The following is a 16,503-nucleotide window of genomic DNA, read 5'->3' on the forward strand; positions in this document are numbered from 1 at the left end:
TGTAGACAGCTTCTCTGGTTGTCGATTGATGAACATCCAGACTTTTAGAGATGTTTTGTATCCTTTCCCAACTTTATACAAATAAACAATCCTTGATCGCAGGTGTTTAGACAGCTCTTTTGACCGATCCATGATGCACATCAGACAATGCTTCTCATCAAGACATTTCTTACCAGATGTGTGTTTTATAGTGGGCAGGGCAGCTTTAAACCACTCATCAGTGATTGGGTACACGCCGGACTTTAATTATTTGGTAAAAATTAGTTTCAATTTCTCTTTAAGTCTCCTTAGGCAGAGGGTTCACTTACTTATTTCTCCCTTTCTGTCATTGTTTGCATGCTATACTCATTAAAATATGAAAACCTATAAATGTTTGGCTGGTTTTAGTTAAAGCAGACACTGTTTTTTCATCTGTGTGATTTTGACAAAGATCAGATCACATTCGATGGTGATTTTATGCAGAAATGTGAGAAATTCCAAAAGGTTCAATACTTTTTCGGACCACTGTGACACATAACACTTCATATTTATATTGAAGTAAAGTACAGATACACAAAAATGTACTTAAGTACAGTAACCAAGTACTTTTACTTCCTGACTAACAATGACTTACTTTGACAATGCGGCCTCTCATTCTTCCAGCTCCACACACCATTAGGAAGGCATTGGATGTGAGCAGGTCCTAAGCGGTAGTAACCCGGGTCGCAGGTGAACACAATTCGAGTCCTATACTCGTAGTGCGAGCCGTTCACAATCCTCCAGCGGCCGTGTTCCAAGGAGAAGGAACCGATGCTTGGGCACACAACCACTGCAATGTAGAAACACGTGAAAAAAAAGTGTCAGGATAACTGGCAGTGGCGCCGACAGGGGGTTTGGTCATACCAACCTGAGCACCGCGGTATCTTGTTGTGGTTGCTCCACGTCCCGTCGGGCTGGCAGATGGCAGACGTCAGCTCTTTGCTGGATAGCCTGTAGCCGTCATTGCAGAAGTAGGAGACTCGCGTTCCCACCGAGTAGTCGGCTGTTAAAACCCCGCCGTTTGTCGGCGCCTTGGGGGCTCCGCATGAGACAGCTTGGGGAGGACGGAAAGACGCACGCACATACAGTGCTTCAGATCTGGACTCAATGCACCGTTTATGTCTTTCAAGCATGTTGATTTGATGAGTTAGGGTGTAAAAACAGATGGCACAATATTGAAAGTTTGCATTCTGAGCTCAGGTTAATTCATGAAAGGTGATATTTAGTAGATATAGTATATGTTACATCACAATATATAGTTTCTTCATTGTCTAATAACAACACACTGTTCGTATATTAGTTTTAAAGCCTTATTATATTGAAATATTTCTGGTATTTTGTGACAATTTTCTTGTGTATTTATTGATCTTTCTGCTTTATTTTTATTCCATTTAGCTATTCCTTATTTATTAATACCTTGATATTTAATTTAATTATAGTTCCTTACTTGTTCCAATATTATAAGCATTCTAATATTGTTTTATTAGTATAACCTATTCATTATATCGTCACCAAATGAAATTGTTATCTATTTTCAATTCATTGTCGTTTTCAAATCTATGTGTGTAGCTCTCCTAAGACACTAACGCTTGATCATAAAAAAGATTTAATTTAATGTCATTCTGTTATTAATTCCTTTACTCGACATCATTCTAATTAATTTTAGTGTTCATTACGAAGGAATGTACACAGAAGAGATTGGATTATATTTTACCAATATTTCATTTTTATTGTATTCCACTTCATTGAGTTTCATTTCATTAAATTTTAAGTTCTCATTAACTTTTCTAATGAATTTATATCTTGCCATTTATTTTTCATCCAAATAAAAACAGTGCTCCTCTGCCATTTCAGGGTTCACGTCCCTGCTCCAAAGCAGATTTTTAAACTTATTTTTTTTACATTTTCCAAGCAATTCTGAATTTAGAGGCAGCGTTATCACGCACACACAAACTCACCTTGGCACGCAGGTACCGGCGAGTCCCACGCGTGATGGCCGAGCGGCATGCGACGACAGGTAGCCGTGGCGTTACCGACCAGGCGATAGCCACGGTCGCATGCCCAGCGCACCACGCTGTTGACATGGCCGCCGGTCTGCGACGAGATGGAGCCATGCAGCGGCGAATCCGGCGTGGAGCAGTACAGGGCTGTAAAGAAAAATTCCAAAGAAGCAACATTTTGAGTTGATGTTACGTGAGGATAACACCCTGGAAGATGTTCTAAATAAATTACATGTTACTTTAACCTATTGGCTGAAAGGTGAGCATTCACCGCACAATTTCCCAGTTTAAATGAATTGGACAATTGTTATCTTGTTATATACACTCACCGGCCACTTTATTAGGTGCACCTTTCCAACTTCTCGTTAACACTTAATTTCTAATCAGCCAATCACATGGTGGCAACTCAGTGCATTTAGGCATGTAGACGTGGTTTAAGACTCCTGCAGTTCAAACCGAGCATCAGTATGGGGAAGAAAGGTGATTTGAGTGACTTTGAACGTGGCATGGTTGTTGGTGCCAGAAGGGCTGGTCTGAGTATTTCAGAAACTGCTGATCTACAGAGATTTTCACGCATAACCATCTCTAGGGTTTACAGAGAATGGTCCGAAAAAGAAAAAATATCCAGTGAGCGGCAGTTCTGTGGGCGGAAATGCCTTGTTGATGCCAGAGGTCAGAGGAGAATGGCCAGACTGGTTCGAGCTGATAGAAAGGCAACAGTGACTCAAATAACCACCCGTTACAACCAAGGTAGACAGAAGAGCATCTCTGAACACACAGTACGTCAAACTTTGAGGCAGAAGACCACGCCAGGTGCCACTCCTTTCAGCTAAGAACTGGAAACTGAGGCTACAATTTGCACAAGCTCATCGAAATTGGACAATAGAAGATTGGAAAAACGTTGCCTGGTCTGATAAGTCTCGATTTCTGCTGCGACATTCGGATGGTAGGGTCAGAATTTGGCGTCAACAACATGAAAGCATGGATCCATCCTGCCTTGTATCAACGGTTCAGGTTGGTGGTGGCGGTGGTGTAATGGTGTGGGGAATATTTTCTTGGCACTCTTTGGGCCCCTTGGTACCAATTGAGCATCGTTGGAACGCCACAGCCTACCTGAGTATTGTTGCTGAACATGTCCATCCCTTTATGACCACAATGTACCCAACTTCTGATGGCTACTTTCAGCAGGATAATGTGCCATGTCATAAAGCTGGAATCATCTCAGACTGGTTTCTTGAACATGACAATGAGTTCACTGTACTCAAATGGCCTCCACAGTCACCAGATCTCAATCCAATAGAGCGTCTTTGGGATGTGGTGGAACGGGAGATTCGCATCATGGATGTTCAGCCGACAAATCTGCACCAACTGTGTGATGCTATCATGTCAATATGGACCAAACTCTCTGAGGAATGCTTCCAGCACCTTGTTGAATCTATGCCACGAAGAATTGAGGCAGTTCTGAAGGCAAAAGGGGGTCCAACCCGTTACTAGCTTGGTGTACCTAAAATAGTGGCCGGTGAGTGTATATCTATTGTTGTCAATGGGAGGAAATGAGTTAAGCATTACTACTAGCTTGTAACCTAATCATTAACAGAGTGACACTCTAGAAGTGCTAATAGGCTAACCACTAAATTGTGTAAGACTTTCATTTGGCCCATCAGATCTTTGCTGGCCTTGTCTGATCATATTGTTCTTTAAACAACCCCCTTTGGGGCTTGTTTAACAGGCCTTTATTTTCATGTTCTTCATCAGAGGTAATTGAGCTCAACGATTAGTTGTTAATCAGCATGTTTTTGTGTCACATGCCTGTTGTTACCAATTAAAATATACTTCACCTCAGTGGCTATGTGAGTTCAAACTTAAGCAATATTTAACTTGTACTATGTCGAAAGTGAAGCCTGCTAAGGGGGCATCAGACTTAAAAAACAGATCAAAATGTAAACTTCTGGACTAGAGTCTCTCTGCATGTTGCAAGTTCAAACAGTTGGGGGGAAATTTGTTTGTATTAAGAGGGATGTTCACCCACCAACATGATAACCTAAGCCAACCCCAAAGAGATTTGTTTAAATGTTTTATAATTTTCACTTTTCTGAATTATTGGGCCAGGGTATGAGTCGCTCCACATCATCACATGCTGTATAATATTCGCACTTTGACAGAAAAACATTCCAAGAATTCAGGCTCTGTTGATTTCTCCCCTAATGTTACGGTCGTGACAAAAAAGCCCCGTTCATTTCCAATAGCAAAACAGAATTCACTATCAGATGACAAGCTAGCTCCCTCTAACATTGCGCCACGCCTTCCCGTTAGGGGCCATCCCAGGCAGAGCTGAATTGGCTTTGACAGTGATAAACATATGCTGCATTCAAATGCTGGATTTAGGTGGAGACGGGACGAATTTTTTACCGCATTCAAGCAGAAGTATTGTCTCAAGAGTGATTTGGCTGAGGATTCAAGGTAATTATTATATAAAAGAGCCACATGCATGCACTTTCAACTTAAAAAGCTCTTTGTTTTGTGGCAGCCGCCACATTGGATTATACAATAGCATAATTTTAGCTCGAAATATTTACATGAAATTAATGATAACTGCCCATTTCTTTGCTTTTAACCAACAATCTAGAGTGTTCTATGTTCATATCTATAGAAATTCCGGTGATGTAAGCATTTATTTACAAGAATTTTCAACTTAAAAAGCTCTTTGTTTTTTGATGGCCACCATGTTATATCCATACACAGTAGCGTAAGTTTACATTGAAACGATATGGTAATTTTTGGCCAAAAAATTAGTAATTTAGACATTTCTGTATCCATATAGAAAAAACTTCGCATTTTACGTGTTTTATTTTATATAACATGTCAATCATAAAATGACGAGGGCCAGATAACCTGCAAGACGTGCTGAGATCGGAATTAAACCTAAATTAAGTTGTGATTGTATATAGAAAAATACACATTTTGCTTTTGTTGAGTAAAATTAAGATGATGCTGCATGCTTTCCTCAAGTTTCTGATATGAAAAGTGAGTGATTTATTAGCTGTTGAAAACTTGTACTAAATAAAAAAAAAAAACCTAAGTCGCTATTTCGGGAGAAAAGTTACATGTTACATTTGCTATTGAACCTGAAAATATACAGTCGGTGCATTTGGTGATTTTTGTGCATCTAGTGTAAAATTTGAGAATTTTATAGCCATTTTAGTTTAGTTATAATTATATATAAAATAAAAAAAATTGTCAGGATTTTCTAAGGGAAACACTTTGAATTTTTTTTATATCGCTGCTCATGGGGACTCATATACGTATGCCTAAGGGAGGTGTCTGTTTTGGTTTTAGGTCGCTAGCAGCTTTGGTTTTGAAAATATTTGAATTTTAAGTTTTTGAAAATAGGCCACCTATGGATCTGTCCCGTCAACTGCTAGTGAAGTCGAAGAGCGAAATTATTTAAAATTTAAAAATGTATTTTGTCCTAAAATTAATTTTGATCCAATTCACATTAAAAAAATTCAAAGGCGCACAAAATTTGTACCCAGTTTTTGCGAAAAGAGCCGCGCTGACTGTGTTTTAGTTCCGCTTTACTTGGCATATTTCTATAATCAGAATTTGGATGTTTGTGAATTGTTCTCGAATCTTCCACGGCCGAATCGCGAATAATCTAAGATTTCGAAATTTCACACACCTATAATCATTTTCATCTTCATTTCAATGGTGTCACTTTTTTACTATGTGCACTAACATTCTTGGAACCCATGTTATTTTCTGTCACAAGAAATCCGTCGTACATCCGTCTTGCGGGAAAAGAAAGAAACTGTGGCGCTGTCATAAATCATCATATTACGAGCATGTTGCCGGATGTAGAAACATGGCGAGTTAAATTTTACGTCGGATGTCGAAAAGATCGTGTGACGAATCGATTGTATGTCGAGGTACAACTTGGTTTATTGTGTTATATTTCATGTTACTAATGGTTTAATGTGCATAGTCCATAACAGTCCGGTCAACATTTTGAATTCCACAGCTATTACAATCTGACATTAGACTGGCGAGTGGGGTGACCATTGGGGTGGCCAACAAATGTATGTTGGCGCCATTGCCAACATCAATAGTAAGTTATCTGGAAAAGGCCTAAAATCTACAGGAAGTCAGCAATGAGATGGAAGTTAGCCAATATGTACAGGAAGTGACTCCCGAATGTCCCAAAATGTGCAGAAAGCGACCCAAAACCAACATTAACTCATTGCCCACCATTGACAACAGTTGACATCCAATTCATTTAAACTGGGAGGACTGGCTGTGAATGCTCATCTTATTTTTACTGCCAGCTAGACATCCAATCCATTTTAATAATAATAAATAGGGTTGTTCCGATCATGTTTTTTTGCTCCCGATCCGATCCCGATCGTTTTAGTTTGAGTATCTGCCGATCCCGATATTTTCCGATCTGATTGCTTTTTTTTGCTCCCGATTCAATTCCAATCATTCCCGATAATTTTTCCCGATCATATACATTTTGCAAATGCGTTAAGAAAATAATGAATAAAACTCGGACAATATATACATTCAACATACAGTACATAAGTACTGAATTTGTTTATTATGACAATAAATCCTCAAGATGGCATTTACATTATTAACATTCTTTCTGTGAGAGGGATCCACGGATAGAAAGACTTGTGACTTTGTATATTGTGACTAAACATTGCCATCTAGTGTATTTGTTGAGCTTTCAGTAAATGATACTGTAGCCATGCCCAAATGCATGATGGGAAGTAGAACCATGACTGTGCGTAGCGCTACCAATTGATATATCTTCTCTGCATTGGGAAATAACATAAGGTGTTAAGAAAAAAGATCAATTGCTACCTTGCTTCCTCACATTGCTTCCCATGATATTTCTAATCGTAGGGAAAGGGATTGTAAGGCTTTAGCCAATTAAAAAAAGGCTCCAAAGGCTGCCAAAATTCACTCTACTCATTTTACGCTGTCTTTTATCTCTCCATATGGGTAAAACGGCACCATTACAGATTGAGCACGACAATGCGTGAGTGGGTCGTGCAGTGCATGCTTAGAAAACGATTCAATTAAAATATACATATATATTTAAAAAAAGGCGTGGCTGATATTTTTTTGCTGATTCCGATACTTTGAAAATGACGTGATCGGATGCCGATCGATCGGGACATCGGGACAAGTTTTAGTTTTGACTGAACTAAGGCAAAATTGATTGTCTAGAGGCGTCAGTAGCCATGAGTTAACAAGGAAATGACTAAAAATCTACAGGAAGTTACCAATCAGAGAGCAATGCATCCCTACATTTTCTCCAGAAATTGTATTTTCTAGTTCCACATAAAAATCTGACATTTTATAGTGATAATTCCGTTCAAACTAACTATACACTGCAGTACTACAAGAGTTACAGAGCAGGAACGTCACAGACATCTGCTCTGACTCAGACTGTCATTCATCAAGTACATGAACAGAAACTTGAAGGTCGGAGAGACTATCCAGGTCTTATTATTATCATTTTCTCCTTCACTGTCAAAAAAACTCCTTGAATAAAAACCCCATTACACGGCGCGAGTTCTCAACGGACAAAAAAGTTCTGGTTTAACTGTCAAAAAAGCAGCACCATCTGTGCTCAGCAGGCTTCATTTGGATTGGAGTGACCATTACACAAAGTATTCAACTGCATGAGAGGCAGTCAGAAGTGAGCAGGGCTTTCATTATTTTCTGTATTTGTGTTGAATTCACCCACAAATTTGACAAATTAGATATGATAAGATTTCTTAGGAACCATTTTTGGGCCTGTTTTCATCCTTCTGTCTGCCTCTTTGCTAATTTTCCATGCAATACGATAATGCTAATTAGTAGTAAAATAAAGTTGGGATACATACTTTGGTACTCACCAACATAGCGAATTCTGAAGCCCCTCTTGTTGGTGCCGTGGTCTGATGACCATCGCACCAGAAACTGGTGTCCTGAGGTGGTGATGTTGAACGGCGTTGGAAGGTCGCCGCTTAACGTGGCCAACGTTGGGTCGTTGGCGGATGGACCTGAGTTGTGGAAGATTGAAAATTTGGGAAATATTTAGAATAAAAACAAAGTTAGTTTGTATTAGTGAACTAAAATAATTGCAGTCATGGTTCCAATAACTCATTAGTATATTTTACCATCAAATATTTCCAACACGTCAAACTCCCTCTCTGTGTGAAAGCTTTCAAATGTGATGGTGACGTTGTAGCCCTTCTCTACACTGATGCTCCACGAGCACATCTGCAGGTTAGGATAGCTCTCAGGCCAACCGGGGCTCAGGATGACACCCGACGAGTCGTATCGCACGTCGTGAGCGGGGCATTGGACTTCAGGGTAAAAACAAAACAAAAACCAAGAGAACGTTTTAGATGTAAATGTTCACATATTTGCTGTATTTCAAATTCAAAGCAGAAACCTTGGCACGTCGGAGGCGGTGAATCCATCTGAAGCCGCTCTCCCAGGCGGCAGGTGAGAATGTCACTGCCGACCAATGAAAATCCAGGATGGCACCTGTACCTGATGATGTCACCTAGAAGCCATTATTTTTTTTAGTTATTTACACGTAATGTGAATTAGAAAAAGCTAATATTGTACGAACCTGTACTGTGGCCCTGTGGACATTAGCCTCGAAATCAATAGCTGCTGACTGGCTTGCTTTTTTTTTACCTCCCAAAAGTCAATTAAAACAGTCCTTATCAGCTACTATTTGCTTATCACTAACATTGAACAAGAACGATTAGCTTACTGGCAATTTTATTCCAATTAATTTCTTTATCCTGGACTGCATTTGTTAGCCTCTAGCATAGCCGCTAATTCACAAGTCATCAACAGTATTCTTTTTTTCTACAACTCTTGGATTAAAAAGCCCTTGTCGATTACTCGTGTATGCTCTTAACCCTTATATTAGCTGCTAACTCGCTATATGCCAACTCATTTATACAGTGAGGAGCAGAAGTATTTGCACCCCTTATGAGTTTGCAAATTCACCCACTTAGAAAATAGGTAGCGGTCTAAAATTTCAATCATAGATGGATTTCCACTCATAGAGACATAATCCAAAAAAAAAAAAAAAAATCCAGAAATTACATTGTCATTTTTTAAATAATTTATTTGTAATTTACTGGGGTTCCTAAGTATTTGTACCCCTGAGAATCAGCAATAATTATAACACTCAAAGAGTTGTCAGTCTACCTTTAAAAAAGTCCACCTTTATCCCATGAGTAACCACCCAGCCACCACCCGTTTGAGTTCATTATTGTCACCTCTGCACCCCACAGTCAGTAATAATCCAGCTGCTACCATGAGAAGGACCAAAGAACTTCCAAAGACACCAGAGACAGAACTGTAGACCTCTACAAGGCTGTTTTCAAGCAACTTGGTGGTATAAGATCCACCATTGGAGCAATTATTAGAAAATGGAAGAGGCTAAACTTGACTGTCAATCTCTCTCGGACTGGGGCTCCATGCAAGATCTACCTCGTAGGGTCTCAATGATCCTAAGAATTGTAAAGAATCAGCCAAGAACTACACAAGAGGAGCTCGTCAATGACCTGAAAGGAGCTGGGACCACCATTTCCAAGGTTACTGTTGGTAATACACTGAGACATCATGGTTTAAAATCATGCCTGGCACGGAAGGTTTCACCTGCTTAAACCAGCACATTTCCAGGTACATTTTATATCTGCCAATGACCATTTGGATGATCCAGAGGAGTCCTTGGAGAAAATCATGTGGTCATATATGATCAAAATGTAATTTTTTTGGTCTTAATTTCTCTTATTGTGTTTGGAGGAAGAAGATTGATGAGTACTATCCCAAGAACACCATCCCTTCTGTGAAGCATGGGGGTGGTAGCATCATGTTTTGGTGTGTTTTTCTGCATATGGGACCATGTATTATGAGATTTTGGGTAATAACCTCATTCCCTCAGTTAGAGCATTGAAAATGGGTCGTGACTGGGTCTTCCAACATGACAATGGCCCGAAGCAGACAGCCAGAATAACCAAGGATTGGCTTCATAAAACGTGAAGGAGATAGTACCTTTTCTCGTAGGCACCGTCTAACTGTTTGCATTACTCTAACACACTTAATATAATCAATCAGGGAATAGTATCGTTTCTCGTATATACTGTTTGACTGTTTGTATTACCCTAACACGACCAAATTAAATAGCACTTATACCATAGTTTAAACAAGCAGAATATAGGGCGTAAGAGATAAACAACGCCTTCTCATCACGGAAGCCCAGCACCTGCGTCATGCAACTGACACACCAACTCTCGCAATCAGTTCTCCCGGACAGTCCAGGACAAATGAAGGGACGCCCTGTCCCGACACAAGGAAAACCAACACCCGATATCCAACTGATAACACGACTGACAAGACTCCAAGAGCCCCTTTGACGCTGAGGTTGCAAAATCCACAATCCTCGTTGCCCGGACAACAGTAACTCCCGAATCCTCCTGTCCAATCCACAAACAGACGATAATCCCAAACACACCCTTCTTCCTGCCCACGGCCCGCCCCGCGAGAGCCTTCAAAAGACAATGTTTAACTAAGTGTTGTCATTTTTCTCGGGAACCTTTTGTTGACTTGCCTTCCCGCCTGAGTGTTTCTGTTTCGCCTTGCCATTTTGATCTCTGTCGACCTGAATAAATTGTCAACTTGTTTTCAGTGAGCCTTCTTTAAACCTTTCCAAATGAAGTCAATAAAAAGGGTTAAGACTAGGGCTGTTAAACGATTAAAATTTTTAATCGAGTTAATCACAGCTTGAAAATTAATTAATCGTAATTAATCGCAATTCAAACCATCTATAAAATATGCCATATTTTTCTGTAAATTATTGTTGGAATGGAAAGATAAGACACAAGACGTATATATACATTCAACATACGGTACATAAGTACTGTATTTGTTTATTATAACAATAAATCAACAAGATGGCATTAACATTAACATTCTGTTAAAGCGATCCATGGATAGAAAGACTTGTAGTTCTTAAAAGATAAATGTTAGTACAAGTTATAGAAATTTTCTATTAAAACCCCTCTTAATGTTTTCGTTTTAATAAAATTTGTAAAATTTTCAATCAAAAAATAAACTAGTACCTCGCCATTGTTGATGTCAACCCATAAAATCAGTCGCACCAAAGCGCCAGCAGAGGGAGACAAAAAAACACAAGTAACAAGTGGACATGACACTGCTATCATTTTAATCTGAGCGGGGCATGTGCGTAAATTGCGTCAAATATTTTAACTTGATTAATTAAATACAAAAAAAATTAACGCCCGTTAACGCGGTAATTTTGGCAGCCCTAGTTAAGACTAAGGTGAACGCGTGGAGTTTGCCCATCTGGCCAGATTGCCGGGGTCCCGCCGGACCGGCTCGTTCGATCTGCGCCAGCGTGGGTCTGGCGGTTCGGCTGGCGCAATTCTGGCAGTCTGGCTCGTAGGTCAGTTACCTTCAAAAGCATATCAAGGTTCTGGAGTGGCCTAGCCAGTCTCCAGACCTGAATCCAATAGAATATCTTTGGATGGAGCTGAAACTTCGTGTTTCTCAACGACAGCCCCGAATCCTGACAGATTTAGAGAAGATTTGTGTAGAGGAATAGACCAAAATCCATGATTCCATATGTGAAAACCTGGTGAAGAACTACAGAAAGCGTCTGACCTCTGTAATTGCAAACAAAGGCTTCTCCACTAAATATGTCTCTATAAACTGAAATGCATCTATGATTGAAATTTCAGACCTACCTATTTTCTAAGTGGGTGGACTTGCAAAATCACAAGAGATGCAAATACTTCTGCTCCTTACTGTATTTTCCTTTATCTAGTTTTTTATATATGACTTTTTTTGTTAAAAAAATATGACATGAAAAGTCAGATGAATCAAACGAGTGTTTTGCTTTGGAGACCCCTGATCATTAAAAACCTAAAAAAAAAAAATCTCTATGTAGACTGCAAATGTTAACTACCAGCTACTAGCATTAGCAGCTAATTTTTGTGAGTTGAACAGTTTTATTGGCTGACTTCTTATACAATAATGTGATAGTTAAATACAATATGGAAATAGTTTATTTTTAAATCTGTTGCAGGCTTTATTTTAAAATAAAATTTGTGTTTGCGTACTTCTGTGGTGAAGCAAGTTATTTGTAACTCTCCTTTGAAAATAAATTGTCTTCTGTGGACATCAGAGTGTCTCGTTTGCAGTCCGCTATCAAAGTGACATGTCTGGAGGCGACGAAAACGAACGGACAGATGGACGGGCGGCTCACCTATCTCCAACTCGCCATCCTCCATCAGCATGTCAGCGTTGGGCACCTCCGGAGGGGGCTGGCAGACCCTTAATTGGTAGGCTGGAAGATGGATGACACACAGCGGCGGAAAGGGGAGCGGAGAGGAAAACATATATGAACATGGAAGGCATCGTACAACTCAAACACACCATTTATTTTGCTTTATGCTTTACTTAACCTCCCGATTGAACTCCTTATGATCGTGTGGTTAGGTCAGCAAAGAAGCCAGAGTGGCCACACAAATATAGTGCCTGTCTTGAATCATAAAAGCCAACAGCCACCGGGCTGAGAGGCTGTAATCGATACGACTGCATGACCATAGATCACTTAGTAACCCGGCAAGAGAGCAGGAGGCTGAGAAAATACAGATAGGGAGAAGCTGAGGGCTGTAAGTGAGGATGAAATTGAGGACGAAAACGTGAGCTGCCAACTAGCATCTGCCGCCCTAGTGCATATCAAAAGCAAACAGACTTATGTATGCATTGTCAGTGTGTGTGCACATGATCCATAAGAGCATTGATTCAAATGATTTAAAAATGCATTTTCATAGCAATTCTTCTGCCCACCGATGACCTTGTAGCGTTAATAGTTATGTTTTGTGTTTAGTCATCAAACGTTGCTGCCTAACTTTGCCCACATGCAAAGGCAAAACTAAAAAGATTGCCATTGAAGGGAATAGTAGCTTTTCTCGTATTTACCGTTGGACTGTTTGTATTACTCTAACACACTTAATATAATCAATCAGGGAATAGTATATTTTCTCGTATTTACTGTTGGACTGTTTGTATTACTGTAAAACAACCAATATAAAATAAATAATATTTATATAATAGTACAAGCAGAATATATTTGACATAGGGCATAAGAGATACATGACGCCTTCCGACCACGGAAGCCCAACGCGTGCGTCATGCAGCTGACTGAGCAAGATGGAGGCTGACAACCAGGTAATAGGCAAGACATCTACAAGCCCACGTCTGCAACACCAAATCCCACAATCAGCTCTTCAGGACAGTCCAGAACAAATGGTGGGACGGCCTGTCCCAAAACAAGGAACACACCCTTCTTCTGGACCACGGCCCGCCTCACCAGAGCCGTTTAAAAGACTATCGTAACTTCCCGAATATAACGCGCACTTTTTTTCCCCCAAATCAACTTGTAAAATCATGGGGCGCATTATAAACGGGTACATGGAATGGAGAGAGAAATATATATATATTACATATATACAGTGGGGAGAACAAGTATTTGATACACTGCCAATGGGTTTTCCCATTGACTGTGTATCAAATCCTTGTTCTCCCCACTGTATTTAAACCGATTTTTTTTTACTGACACGGCCACGTTGTGTTGAAGAAACGTATGCGGCGACCCGTTGCCGACCATTACGGTACGTGACGTCACCATTTTGTTTCGGTAATACTTCACTCTGATCGGCCGAATGATTTCGTCTGTGTTAAATTCTGCTTTTTTCACTCTTCATAAACACAGAATTTTGTTTCTTGAACTCATTTGAGTCAACGTTTATTGCAGCTCCGCAACTCGTACCATAACAAACGTAACAGACTTCCTGTGCGTCCGTCAACTATGTCTGTCCCTCGGGAAACTCAAACCCAAATAACAATAGTTCTTATTGTTACTGTCGTGTCGACAGCAATGAGCGCTCTCGGATTTCCGTCTTACGCTGTCACTTTCATTTTACCGTATCAATCCATGGAAGAAACAATTATTCATCATGATGAAACGAGCAAGTTATACAGCAGCCTTTAAAAGAAAAGTCACATCTGTTTTGTTTTCTCCTAGATTCTGGTAAGTTGGAGAAGTTGTCAAATCATATTATTACCGTACATATCGTCAGTTTATGGTAATGTTCTGAACAACCAATGTGCTTTGCTTGTGCTGTGTTTTACCAGTCAGTAAAATGACATTTCTGTATCTGTACACGAGCTCTGTTTTCTTGTTTTCTTCTATTTATTGGTGCTAAAATTAGGGTGTGCGTTATAAACGGGTACAATAATTTTCCCTAGATTTTACAAGTAAATTTGGGGTGCGCGTTATACACGGGTGTGCCTTATATTCGGGAAATTACGGTTAATGCTTAACTAATCATTGTCATTTTTCTCGGGAACCTTTTGTTGACTTGTGATATGGTGACCCTGGAACCAGTCTGCCTCATCGCCTGGGTCTGTTGCTGTTTTGCCTCGCTGTTTGATCGCTGTCGACCTGAATAAATTGTCAACTTGTGTTTCGAAGCCTTTTTCCTGCTTTCAAAATGGAGTCATACAGTCCCTGACAAAAAACTTGTCGCTTATCCATTTTGTCGAAACAATTGCTAATAACCTGACTTTTAATTATTCAATTGGTTTCAGAAATTACTCATATGAAAGCTAAGAACCTCCCAAATGATGTTGAATGTACAAAAATATATTTGTTTCACTGAAAAAAGATTTATCATTTAATGAAGATACAAAGGTCAAATTTTGGCAAGACAAAAGTTTTGTCGCCTACAGAAAGTAGTGTGAAAATTGAACAAATAAATGTACTTCAAACACAAAAATATGTTACATAACATAAGCGAATTAAGTAGTGGTGCTGTGAGATCCAAATTTAATAATTTGTATGACTTCCATGGGCTTGAAGGACTGCATCCATGCGGTTCGGCAAGGATTCATACAATTTATTGATGAAGACATTAGGAATATCAAAGAAAGCATTCTTGCATGCCTCCCAGAGTTCATCAACATTCTTGGGTTTCATCTTCCATGCTCCCTCATTCATCCTACCCGACATGCTCAATGATGTTTATGTCTGGTGACTACGCTGGCCAGTCCTGGAGGATCTTCATCTACTTTGCCTTGAGGAACTTTGAGGTAGAGATTCAAGTATGCGATGGAGCACCATCCTGCTGCAGAATGTGTCCCTTTCCTGGTTAGGAATGTAAGAGGCACCTAAGATTTGTTGATATTTCAGTCTATTTATATTGCTTTCCACCCTGCAGACCTCTCGCACAACCCCATACTGGATGTAACCCAGACCATGATTTTGCCACCACCAAACTGTTTTTTGAGTGAATATCGGATCCACGCGGGCTCCAGTAGGTCTGGAAAATGGATAAGCGACAAGACTTTTGTCAGGGACTGTATACAAGGGGTTAAGACTAAGGTGAACACGCTGAGTTTGGCCTTTTGGCCTGGTTGTCGGGGTTTCACCGGCCTTGGTCATTGGATCTGTGCCAGCTGGCGTGATTCTGGCAATCTGGCTAAAAGGTCAGATTCTTTCATCATTTAGCATTGCCCATCTGTCTTTAAAACATGGCTCAAAATTGGTAACAATCAGAAAAAAAATCTTGGTCAAGTTTTTGAAGCCAAGGGAACAGAAAACAGCGCTAAAATGGTTGCTTTAAAAAAACAGCAAACTTCCCATTTCCTTGTTAGTATGGTGTCTTGATACATTTTTGTGGTTCTACTCATAACAGACCTGGCTATTAACTTTCACGTTGCCAAGTGGCTTTGGGGATTTATATTTGATAGCAGCTGAAGAAAACTTATAGGACAACTTCGCCGTTGACGAATCCCTGAAAATGGAGAAAATGATCCCTAAATACCTATTTTCAATAATAACGGCAGGCTTCCTGCGTCTTTTGAGGCTTCTCTCGTGGATAGACTCATGATAGACAGGTGTACTAAATTTCATGTGGTTAAGTCAAAATGGCTTTGGGGTTTATCTTCTCGAAAAAGATTGAAACTTTTTTGATGACTGGTGTTATACATCACTGCACAAATGAAGTCGGCCTTCACTTTTCTATGCGCTAGCTACTGTTTGTATCCACTAACCATCTCGAAGAAAAACCTCAAAACCCTCCAACAGATGGGCCTGTTCTTGTTTCCCACAGCTGTGAACCGCTAACATGATTCATTAAGAGCCTGACATCTGTATGAAAAAGTATAAAAAGTGGGGGGAAAAAATGCACGGAAGAGTGATGAACAGAAACCTCTGGAAAGACACACATTCTCTGTGAGGGGAGGACGGAAGATTGTCATGTATATGTATGAGATGAGTGTGTGTGTGTGTGTGTGTGTGTGTGTGTGTGTGTGTGTGTGTGTGTGAAAACTGCTGTGAAGGGTAAACAGAGTCAGGAAAGTCACGAGAAATGATTGC

The 16,503-nt window shown here is 39.9% G+C and overlaps 1 protein-coding gene across 4 annotated transcripts in view; it reads right to left on the minus strand.

The window, feature by feature from the left end:
• Window positions 1–16,503, minus strand: part of csmd3b (CUB and Sushi multiple domains 3b) — a 684,074-nt gene that overhangs the window by 64,732 nt on the left and 602,839 nt on the right. For 2 of the 4 annotated variants that reach the window (XM_057827420.1, XM_057827418.1), the window contains 7 exons: window positions 12,325–12,405; window positions 8,467–8,580; window positions 8,189–8,377; window positions 7,925–8,071; window positions 1,977–2,165; window positions 887–1,072; window positions 614–808 (listed from right to left, as the gene is read on the minus strand). In XM_057827420.1, the coding sequence (XP_057683403.1) occupies window positions 614–808; window positions 887–1,072; window positions 1,977–2,165; window positions 7,925–8,071; window positions 8,189–8,377; window positions 8,467–8,580; window positions 12,325–12,405 (1,101 nt within the window). Of the gene's footprint in view, window positions 1–613; window positions 809–886; window positions 1,073–1,976; window positions 2,166–7,912; window positions 8,072–8,188; window positions 8,378–8,466; window positions 8,581–12,324; window positions 12,406–16,503 lie in introns of all 4 variants that reach the window. The other 2 variants (XM_057827419.1, XM_057827417.1) reach the window with 1 other exon arrangement.

The sequence above is a fragment of the Corythoichthys intestinalis genome, chromosome 22, assembly GCF_030265065.1.
Source record: "Corythoichthys intestinalis isolate RoL2023-P3 chromosome 22, ASM3026506v1, whole genome shotgun sequence".
In the NCBI taxonomy this organism is placed as follows: Eukaryota; Metazoa; Chordata; class Actinopteri; order Syngnathiformes; family Syngnathidae; genus Corythoichthys; species Corythoichthys intestinalis.